The 11,113-nt window shown below is 38.2% G+C and overlaps 1 protein-coding gene across 1 annotated transcript; it reads left to right on the top strand.

Moving 5' to 3' along the window:
* The first annotated feature begins 2,344 nt into the window (after positions 1-2,344).
* On the top strand, positions 2,345-10,681 carry hsd17b7 (hydroxysteroid (17-beta) dehydrogenase 7). The gene is made up of 9 exons (XM_037771031.1): positions 2,345-2,520; positions 4,853-5,059; positions 6,038-6,130; positions 6,295-6,409; positions 8,532-8,726; positions 8,808-8,921; positions 8,998-9,054; positions 9,124-9,222; positions 10,316-10,681. Exons 1-9 carry the CDS (start codon positions 2,486-2,488, stop codon positions 10,445-10,447), a joined length of 1,047 nt encoding a protein of 348 aa, XP_037626959.1. The 5' UTR covers positions 2,345-2,485; the 3' UTR covers positions 10,448-10,681.
* Positions 10,682-11,113: the final 432 nt, after the last annotated feature.

An 11,113-nucleotide genomic window follows, 5' to 3' on the forward strand; every position in this document is an offset into this window, starting at 1 on the left:
TATAATCACATTATAACAGTGATCATAAAATATTATAACCTATTACAACTATGGGAATTATAATACACTATGATCCTTGCAAAAAAATATTATGATTCTTGACCTTATAAGTCATTATAAAATGCTTTATGATATGTCATGATTATTGTTATAAAGCATTATGAATATGTATGAGTGCTTATAACTATAATTACACAGCACTATAAGCAGATTATAACGCATTATAAGAATGTTTATAATGCGTTATAGACATGGGCGTCATAGAAAGTCCTTCTCCCTGCAGTTTTCCGTCTGTGATTTGAACATGTTAATGTGTACATGTATTTTCAATAGATAAGTCTAAATCTCAAATAGCAATATTTTGTATTAATATTTATATGTTCATACGTGTTTGTTCTGTTTACGTTTTGTTGATATATTTGTGGATTAATATCCTCTTTAAGTTGTTTGGAGCATCATATTTGATATGATTCCGTAACTTTCACGCTCACATTTTGGATCTAAACACCAAAAGACTGCTTCAGAAGATTTGTTTTTGTTCCCCACTCCAAACTGTTATTAGCTTGCATTGATCACAAACTGATATATCGCTCTTTGATAATTGATCGGATGTTGTAAGATGCTCATCAGGAATGCAGGCTGTGTTTTTGTGCTACGTCAGTTCAACAGTATGTGTTTACAGTCAGCAGCGTTGGGAAGATGTTGGAACAAGTTAATTCATTTATGGTTATAGTTCGTCTCAGTGGACAAAGAAAGTCGGGCTGAATGATACTGAAAAAATATCTAATTGTGATTATTTTGACTGATATTGCAATTCAGCCCAGTCGCACAGCAGATTGTGAAATAGTCATGAAATTGAATTTTTTGATTTGTGTACATAGACACGAATTTCAATTTTTTTTCATGATGGTCAGAATGAAATCAATTCTTATATAATCCATGTAATTGTGAACCGGGAAGTATAAAGAGCAGTGAACGCCACGTAGGGAGGAGGTCGGGGTCCGAACGTCAGAGATTTTCCACAGATATAAACAAAACATTAATTTTGGACCGCCACAATTTTTAGAATGATTAATTCACAATCATTATAGTTTCTTTTTTCAGGAAAAAACATACTTTTATTCAACACATTTCTAAAAGCTCGCCAAGGATGTATTATTTTTAGGTTTGTCAAAGTTAACACGAATTCATTCAAATTCATTTCAACGCCACTAATTTCTTTAACGCATCAACGCAACTTGGGATTTTTAGGGTTTTGCTAGAATGAAGATACTGGTATCATATGAAACCAGAAAAGATAAGAGTAATAAATACTTTACCTCCCTTTAAGGTACATTTTGAACAGACAAAAATTGTGCGATTAATTTGCGATTAATCCCAATAATCATGGACTATCATGCGATTAATCGCGATTAAATATTTTAATCAATTGACAGCCCTAATTTATTTATTTTTTAAATATTCGTCAACATTAAAATGTTACCAATAAGACCTTTAAAAAAATATTGTGCGTCCTGCGTTTTGAAAATTGCGATATTGCGATTTTGATAAAATTGTGATTAAATGTTCAGCCTTAAAAGAAAGTTTTTAAAATGGGAAATGTAGAAGAAATGGGAATATTCAGCCAGAATAATGTGTTTGATTGGAACAATATTTATATTAGCTCATGAAAACGAACACAGCTAATGACTCATCTACACGTTTTAGTCATCAGTTTGTTTCTTTCTTTTATTGATGTACAGTATGCTGGGTTTTTTTCCTCTTCTTTTCTAGCGTATAACTCTAATAACTTGAACTTCATACTGCACACCATCTGTTTATCAGCCACTTCAGCTGTATTTACAGGCTCTGTCCTCTTATCAGAGGCCTTTGCCCCCTTCACCTCCTTCATGTCTGTCCTCATGCATGCTATTTTCAACTTTTATGTGGAAGTTCATCCTTATCTCTCTGTGTTTTGCAATCCAGGCAAAAGATTTTGTACAAGTAAGTCACAATTTGGAGACATATTTGGCTATTTGTGATTCATTTACAATCCTCTCAGTGTTATAAATGAAGTGGGAGCACCCTGACGGATTTGTTTTATTACATATTTGTACTCAAATGTTTGTTTTTTCTGTGAGAATGTTTTTTTATATACTGTAAACAAATGTTGTACATTGATGGACGAAATACAAATAAATTGTAAACAGGGGAATCCTCTCTCTGTTTGAGAGCTCTTCCTTTATTCACAAGTATCTGACACCGTGTGGGCGGTGCTTGAAGCTGAGCCGACTGGTACCCGGCTCTCATTGGCTGAGAGCTGCTGGGGTGTCCAATCACAACGTGGAGGCGGAGAGGAGGATATGACTCCACATTATGGAAGCTTCACATCAGGGTGGAAAACACTCCTCAATCCAGACACAGAACTTGTTGCTCTGAAAGAACATTTTGCTGTAAATTTTGTGTTTTCTGATTGCAGTTTTGTTTCCAGCGTGGACCAGAAAACATGAATAAGGTGGTTCTGGTGACGGGAGCAAACAGGTAGTGGCAGTTTTTATTTTTTATTTTTTTATTATAAACCTCAAGTCTGGCATGTGAAGTGTAATGGAGACCTTTCTTCAAGGTCTTTTTACTTCATTTTTAGCTTATTTTATTTATGTATGTGGCTTTTTGAAATCTCCTTGTCAAGAGGCCCAAGTGTCTGTATCATTTTGTCAAATACAAATTTCTTCAACACTTTAATGCAACTTGCGATTTTTAAGGTTGTAGTGGACTCGATTTTAAAGCTAGAGTGAAGATACTGTTATGGCCGTTTTCAAAGGGGTCCCTTGACCTCTGACCTCAAGATATGTGAATGAAAATGGGTTCTATGGGTAGGGGAGAGTGGGGTAAAATGAGCCAGTGTTAACACCATGTTAATCCCTTCGCTAAAGATTAGCCTGAATTGCTAAACTGGGCCATTTTTTCCAAAATGGTAGCTATGGGGCAAAGTGAGCCAAAGGCTATGGGGTAAGTTGAGCCACTGGCTCACTAATATTCTACTATTATTCCGAGCCACTGGCTCAACTTACCCCACCATAAATTAACCAAATTAATTCTCTGATGTATAAAATGGTATTACTGTTGAGTGTTACACAACTTGGTTTGATTTTTTTATGTGTTAACCTTTATAGAAGAGGGAGATAAAGGAAGTTAAAACAGTTGGTTATAGTGGAACAGCAGAGGCAAAGAGGGTCCTCACAGAGGAGGTAGAGAAGGAGCTTGCAGACCATATCAAGAAGCTGGCTGAACAGTTCCACGGCCTTACTCCAAAGAAATGCTGTGAACTGGCATTGGAATTGGCAGAAAGAACAACCTTCCTGTCCCCAACAACTGGAAAGAGAAGGGTTTAGCAGGTAGGCCTAGGTCAAACCAAAGACCAAGACGAAAATCACAGCGTACAGCAGTTCTGAGGAGAGTGATGTTCCCATCCCATTTGATGACACTTCTGAGCATGAGTGTTCTAATGATGAGAGAAGTGAACCAGACATCTCAGATCTGTCAGTTGGTGACTTTGTCATAGTAAACTTTGTATCCAAAGGCAGAAGCTACCATTACATTGGCTTGGTTGAGAGCCTGGAGGGCAACGAAGTGAGTGCAAGATTTCTCAGAAGAATCCGGGGGAACACTTGACGTGAGAAGCCCACCTTTGTATTCAAGGAAAAGGATGAGGCATCTTTTCCACTGAGTGATGTGCTGAAGGAGCTACCTCAACCTCAAAAGGCTGGAGGAACTGCAAGGAGGGAGCAACAGTTCATATTTCACTGCAACCTTGACGACTGGAATATTGTCGAATATTGAATGATATTTTGATTGTTCAATGGTCTTGAAACTCACTGGTGGTTTGTTCTCACAAGTTCATAACTGTGAAACTGTTTGTTAACACACTTATGCTGAGGTTTAAACTTAAAAACTCAGATGTTCAGTTTACCCCACGATGGCTCAACTTACCCACTGACTCGGATCAACTTACCCCTTACCTGGGGCAAGTTGAGCCACAGGAGCACTTTTTTTGGGAAGGTCATTTTTTCCAGACAGCTTTGTGATGGATGCATGCTGATCATTTCATTTGATAGGAGAGATCCTGAATTTAAGGTTCAAGTTTTCATTCTGCTTCTGTCTCATTTTTCCTAACCTCGAGGACAGCATAAGTAAAAATTGGCTCATCTTACCCCACTCTCCCCTATGTGAAATCATCTTGTCAGTAATGTAATCAAAGTAAACTGTACATAATTAGGGCTGTCAAAGTTAACGCGATAATAATGCAGATTTGTTTTAACACCATTAATTTCTTTAACACTTTAACGCAACTTGCAATTTTTAAGGTTGTAGTGGACTCGGTTTTAAAGCTAGAGTGAAGATACTGTTATGGCCGTTTTCAAAGGGGTCCCTTGACCTCTGACCTCAAGATATGTGAATGAAAATGGGTTCTATGGGTACCCACGAGTCTCCCCTTTACAGACAGTCAAGTCAGCACACTGACACACTGACAGCTGTTGTTGCCTGTTGGGCTGCAGTTTGCCATGTTATGATTTGAGCATATTATTTTATGCTAAATGCAGTACCTGTGAGGGTTTCTGGACAATATTTGTCATTGTTTTGTGTTGTTAATTGATTTCAAATAATAAATATATACATACATTTGCATAAAGCAAACATATTTGTCCACTCCCATGTTGATAAGAGTATTAAATACTTGACAAATCTCCCTTTTTAAGGTACATTTTGAACAGATAAAAATGTGTGATAAATTTGCGATTGATCGCGATTAAATATTCTAATCGAATGACAGCCCTAATATTAATACTTTGCATTGTACGTTGTCTCCCTGCAGTGGCATCGGCCTGGTGCTGTGTGAGCGTCTCCTCTCGCAGGACACCGAGGATCTCCTGCTGTGTCTGGCCTGCAGGAACATGCAGCGAGCTCAGGCCGCTCGCTCCGCCCTCCTCGCCTCTCACCCCACCCCACAGGTGGCCCTGCTGCAGATGGACACCAGCAGCATCTCCTCCGTCCTCACTGCTGCACAGGAGGTCAAACGCAGGTGGGAGGATAGACTCACAACAGCAGCCAAATGCACATTCACATGCAGACTAGTGGTGCAACGGTTCAACAAGCCCACGGTTTGGTTTGTATTACGTTTTTTTGGGTCACGGTTTCGGTTCGGTTCGGTTTGTTTTGCACATTATCCATCCATCCGGCAGCAGGCTTAGCAGGGAATTCCAGACAGTCCTCTACCCAGCAACCATTTTCCAGCTCTCCCTGGGGGACCCCGAGGCGTTCCCAGGCCAGACAAGATATATAATCTCTCCAGCGTGTTCTGGGTCTACCCCGGGGACTCTTACCAGATAGACGTGCCTGGAAAACCTCTAAAGGGAGGCGTCCAGGAGGCATCCTGATCAGATCCCTAAACCTCCTCAGCTGGCCCCTTTCGACGCGAAGGAGCAGCGGCTCTACTGCGAGCTCCCTCCGGATGTCTGAGTTCTTCAATCAGGTTAAGCCCAGACACCCTACGAAGGAAGCTCATTTTGGCCGCTTGTATCTGCGTTCTCAATCTTTCGGTCAGCACTCAAAGCTCATGACTGTAGGTGAGGGTTGGAACGTAGATGGACCGGTAAATCGAGAGCTTTGCCTTCTGGACATCCGCACATTAGGGAGAAGAAAAAGAACCATTTCCAATGTGTTTGAACTCCAAAATATATGAATAGATTGTCTGATAGTAATGAATGATATTTCTTTATTATATGAAGCCATAACACTGACTTTATACATGAAATAAGGCAGACTAGTTAATGGTCAAGTAGGCCTATGTTCAGATAATTACCTCCTCTATGCCTCTGGCATCTCATCAAATAATTAGCAGGCCTGTATTTAATAGCGGTTCAACAATCCCTCCCTTCAGCAATCCCTCGCAATAAAAACGCCCCTGTAGACATGGACCTTATTACACACCAGGTGATGTTGTAGACACTGTGCTTTATAAGTGTTAACAGAAGTGTGTGACTGTGATTGTCTACTGCAGATATAACCGGTTGGACTACGTCTACCTGAACGCAGGCATCATGCCAAACCCACAGTTTGATGTTAAAGCCTTTTTCAAAGGCCTCTTCTCCAGGTACTTTTACTTCAGAAGCTACATCATATCACTGAGCTGCATCGGTGGCTTTTTATACTTTGACATGTCCAGCCTATATATCCTTTATAAAATGACTTATTTCAAAAATCTATTTCCCATGTTGCCTCTCTAGAGCTCAGGTTTCTATAATGTCTTTTTTGCAGTCGTATCATCGCCATGTTTGCCACTGGTGAGGGGATTCTGACGCAGAAGGACGGCGTCACCTCTGACGGCCTGCAACAAGTTTTCACGACCAACCTCTTCGGTCACTTCCTACTAGTGAGTAAGAATTATATCACTGCAGAAACGCACAATCTTACCATGTATATTTGTCTCATTACTAGTCACAATATCTCATTTTGACACAATCGCCTGTCAAGTAACATTTCAGTGAGATATATGCAGGCTCCCTTCGAGACACGACCCTGTGACAGCCACAGATCGTATTTTCTTGTCAGAGCATTGGATTTATTGATTGCTGTCGGGACGTAATGAGAATTTCAAATAATATAACAACAAATGTTTCTAAAATCTTTACCAACCCTACCTTTAAGTGAAAAAAATACTACTTTTGATGATTACAGGCTTATGACCCACAATGCTGCCTAATACTAGTGAAATATAACTCAAAATGAGTTTCCCGACCTAATTTCAAGCTCTCTTTTCTTATCTTGAGGCCTAAGAAAATCTTGCCAAAGTAATTTTCACTTGTTCCATTGATAGAAAAACACCTCATTGTTATTTTTACTCATTTATTTTTTTCCCAAAGGTTTGATCCACACAGAATCTAACACAAAACCATGTTTCCTTCAGTTTTCTGCAGGGACGGTTTAATTCTTGTCAGCTGTTTCCCCCTTGATGGAATAAATATAGGTGATACTGGATCTGTCCGTCACTGTAACTGAGCAACAATGCTCATTAAAAATTAACAGTACTGTCCCAGATATAAGGTCACAGCGGACAGTATTCTGCTTGCTGTTGCGTTTGCAGATGACATGTATTAAGTTGCCGTCACAGAGAAACCTTCTCAAAGTATAAATCCATCTTTGCTGCTGTATTTACACGTAGTTTGGAGAGGAAAACACTTTGGGAATTGGCAGGAATTTAACTTTGCTGATTAGTTTAAGGAATCTGAAAGGACTTTAGTGGCATCTACATGGAAAGAGATGCCATTATTGTTGCTGCTTAAAATATCTACAGGATATCTTAACCAGGTAGTGTTTTTATTCTTTTTATTTAAAGAGGACCTATGATGCTTTTTCCCTTTTCCTTTAGTGTGTTATATACTTTTTTGTGCATGTAAAAGGTCTGCAAAGTTACAAAGTCCACGCCAAAGGGAGTTACTCTCCCCCACAGAAACGCTGCTCCTGAAACGCCTCGCTCCCACCTTTTCTTGCGTAATGTGGTGATATCACCAAGTAATACATTTGCCTAATGCCTGCCTAGCGGCTAGTTTGGCACGCCCATGTTTTAGTAGAAATCCAAAAAACAAGTATGAACCTGAAAATAAGTATGATAGGCCCTCTATAAGCTTTATTTATACAGGTAATCTCATTGAGACATGGAGTCTTACCTTCAAGGACATTAAAACAGACACAGAATAGAACACTAATCATAAACGTGATATGTGCAAAAGTGCCAAAGTGATGCTTTAAAACTATGAACAAGAACAAGAGCAGACCAGAAGTTATTTTCCAGAGTTCTTAAAGCAGTTTAAAATCCTTTTGGGGGAATCATACTAGACAGTTCCTGCTGTGGTATGGTCCAGGTTGAAGGGATGGGAAGAGTGGTGAAGCCCTTGGAGCGTACAGTAGGATATGGCAGCACTGTTTACATGACATGTAAGTGGATAAAATGAGTGGACAGCAGACCAAGGATGGATTTAGTAATGAAGTTACACCAGTGCAAAGCTCTGCGCATGGATAATGATCTGACATATAGATGTGCAACACTTCCTGAGGGTTTGGTTAGCGTAGATGTTGCAATAGCATCAGTTATATCAGAACTGGGGAGTGTTTCTTCATTGGAAAAAAGAGCAAATAACGGCAGTGAAGGAGTTGTTTTCGCCTTCAGTTAGTTTCGCTTTTGTTAGTTTGAATGACAGATAGTTCATCCAATCACCTGCCAAGTATTTTTTGAAAGTACCTGCCCCTTTTTTAAACAGTTTTCAGGGACGGCCTCTCAGATGGTTAAACAAACCATCTGACAGGGTCAGGTAAGAATACAGGTATATTCAGACAGACAGTGTGAGAAAAATAATGTTTTTTGAACGTTAAAACATGTAAACATGTTTTAGTAGAAACCCAAAATACAAGTATGAATCTGGACATGAGCATGATATGTCCCCTGAGCCTTAAGATGTTATTGTGATGCTGTGTTATTCTCCTGTGTCGTGGCCCAGATCAGAGAGCTGGAACCGGTTCTGTGCCACGCAGGCCGGACGTCCCAGCTCATCTGGACCTCCTCCAGTAACGCTCACCGCTCAGCTTTCAACGTTGAAGACGTGCAGCACGAGAGAGGCACCCAACCTTACAGCTCCTCCAAGTACGCCTCCGACCTGCTCAGCCTGGCGCTCAACACCCGCTACAACAAACAGGTCGGCTCTCACGCTCACAAGCATGCTGTATAGCAACCAGGCCTGCATGATGTTGATAACTGTGATCCTTTGTGCTCTCAGGGTTTGTACTCATCTGTCACTTGTCCTGGTTTTGTGATGACCAATCTGACCTACGGTATCCTGCCCTCCTTCCCAGCCTTCCTCTGGACCCTCCTTATGCCCGTCTTTTGGCTCGTGAGTGCAACTCTGATGATACAAATTATTGAGACACACAACTGGAATTAATATTATCTGTCTTTCTTGATCTCAGATACGAATGTTCACCAATACTTTCACCCTGACCCCTTATAATGGAGCTGAAGCCCTGGTAGGTTAAAACACATTTTTCTAATAAACATGGTACAAATTCACTCATGAATGCTGCTCTTTCTTGCAGTTCTGGCTATTTAAGCAAAAGCCTGAATCACTGGACCCTCAAGCCAAGTACCACAGCTTAACATCTGGGCTGGGCAACAACTACACACAGCTGCATAAGGTACGGAGAGGAAGACTAAATTCAGTTCTTATAAAATAGAATAATCCATGAAGCAAGTTTTGTTTCTTCACCAAATATCCACTGCTGCCATTATAGATTATAATTCTTACAGTCTTTAATGCACATTTTTATATTAAAATTTACAATCTTTAATGCACATTTTTATATTATAATTTACAGTCTTTAATGCACATTTTTATATTATACTTTACAATCTTTAATGCACATTTTTGCACATTTTTAGATTATAATTTACAATCTTTAATGCACATTTTAGATTATAATTTACAATCTTTAATGCACATTTTTAGATTATAATTTACAGTCTTTAATGTGCATTTTTAGATTATAATTTACGGTCTTTAATGTGCATTTTTTGCACATTTTTAGATTATAATTTACAGTCTTCAATGCACATTTAGATTCTAATTTACAGTCTTTAATGCACATTTTTAGATACAAATTTACAATCTTTAATGCACATTTTTAGATACAAATTTACGGTCTTTAATGCACATTTTTGCTAAATTTTTTTATTATAATTTACAGTCTTTAATATGCTTTTTTGCACATTTTTAGATTATAATTTACAATCTTTAATGCACATTTTTAGATACAAATTTATGGTCTTTAATGCACATTTTTGCAAAAAAATAATTATAATTTACAGTCTTTAATGTGCTTTTTGCACATTTTTAGATTATAATTTACAGTATTTAATGCAAAATAATTTAATATGTACATATCATCTGTCACTTTATGTACATATTGTAATATGTACATACTGTAAATATAAATCCTACTCACTGTACATACAGTATATAGACATCTCCACATGTACATGCTTTACATAATCATAGTCCAGTATATCCATCTGGTATTTTTTTCTTTGCACTATTTGTATTGTTACAACTTCCGAACACTTGACTTGTGTATAGACATTTTATTGTTATTTTTGTATGCTTTTACTATGTTATTTATATTATGTGTAAGTACATTGAGAGAGCTGCATAAAAAACAAATCAACAAAAAGTCAAATCTCTTGCATGTATATACGAAATAAACCTGATTCTGATTCTGTTCCGCTTTGCAGATGGACATCGATTTGGAAACATCAGATGTGTTGTATGAGAAATTACTGCAACTAGAAAGTGAAGTGAGAAAGAAACTAAAGGAAAAACAAAAAAGTTCACAGTATAGTCCTGCAGGACCTGGATCACCTTGATGCGGATCACACCGGTCTGGGATGGAGAGTATTGTGTTCCTGTCTGGCAACGTGCACACCCAAAAATAACTGTGTCCTCTGTCTGACACAGCAACAACCAAGCCTGAATTCACAACACAAATAAACAAGTTACAGAGACTCTATAAGCATGAAATCAAATGTCTGTTATAGGACAAATAATTGTGATGGTTTGGGGGAAAGTAAACACTAATAAAACTGAGCATTTCCTGTTAATCCCACTTCTTTTCAGTCCATCAAAGTATGATATTATTATGAGGAGAACATGCAGACATGGATGCACTGTTAAGAATTTCCCAGTAAAATAACAGTAAAGAACTGGCAGCAGGGTTGCCTTTGTGTTACTGTAAAATTAACATTATTATACTGTTGATGAAATTTACAGCTTTGTACTGTTAATGAAAAATACAGTTTGAACTGTTTTTTTTTTTTATTAATTTCACAGTATTTTACAGTTAATTTACTGTTTAAAGATACATTATATAGCTGTTTTTCACCTTTCTTTTACATCATCTTACTGATTTGTTTTAATGCACTATTTAGGTTGTATTTTTTACATACATTTTAATAAACATTATTTGTTGCCTAGATGAATAGACTTAGCAGGTTACAGACATGGGAATAGTCACACTAAATACAATTGAAGGC

This window comes from Sebastes umbrosus, chromosome 5 (assembly GCF_015220745.1).
Source record: "Sebastes umbrosus isolate fSebUmb1 chromosome 5, fSebUmb1.pri, whole genome shotgun sequence".
NCBI lineage: Eukaryota > Metazoa > Chordata > Actinopteri > Perciformes > Sebastidae > Sebastes > Sebastes umbrosus.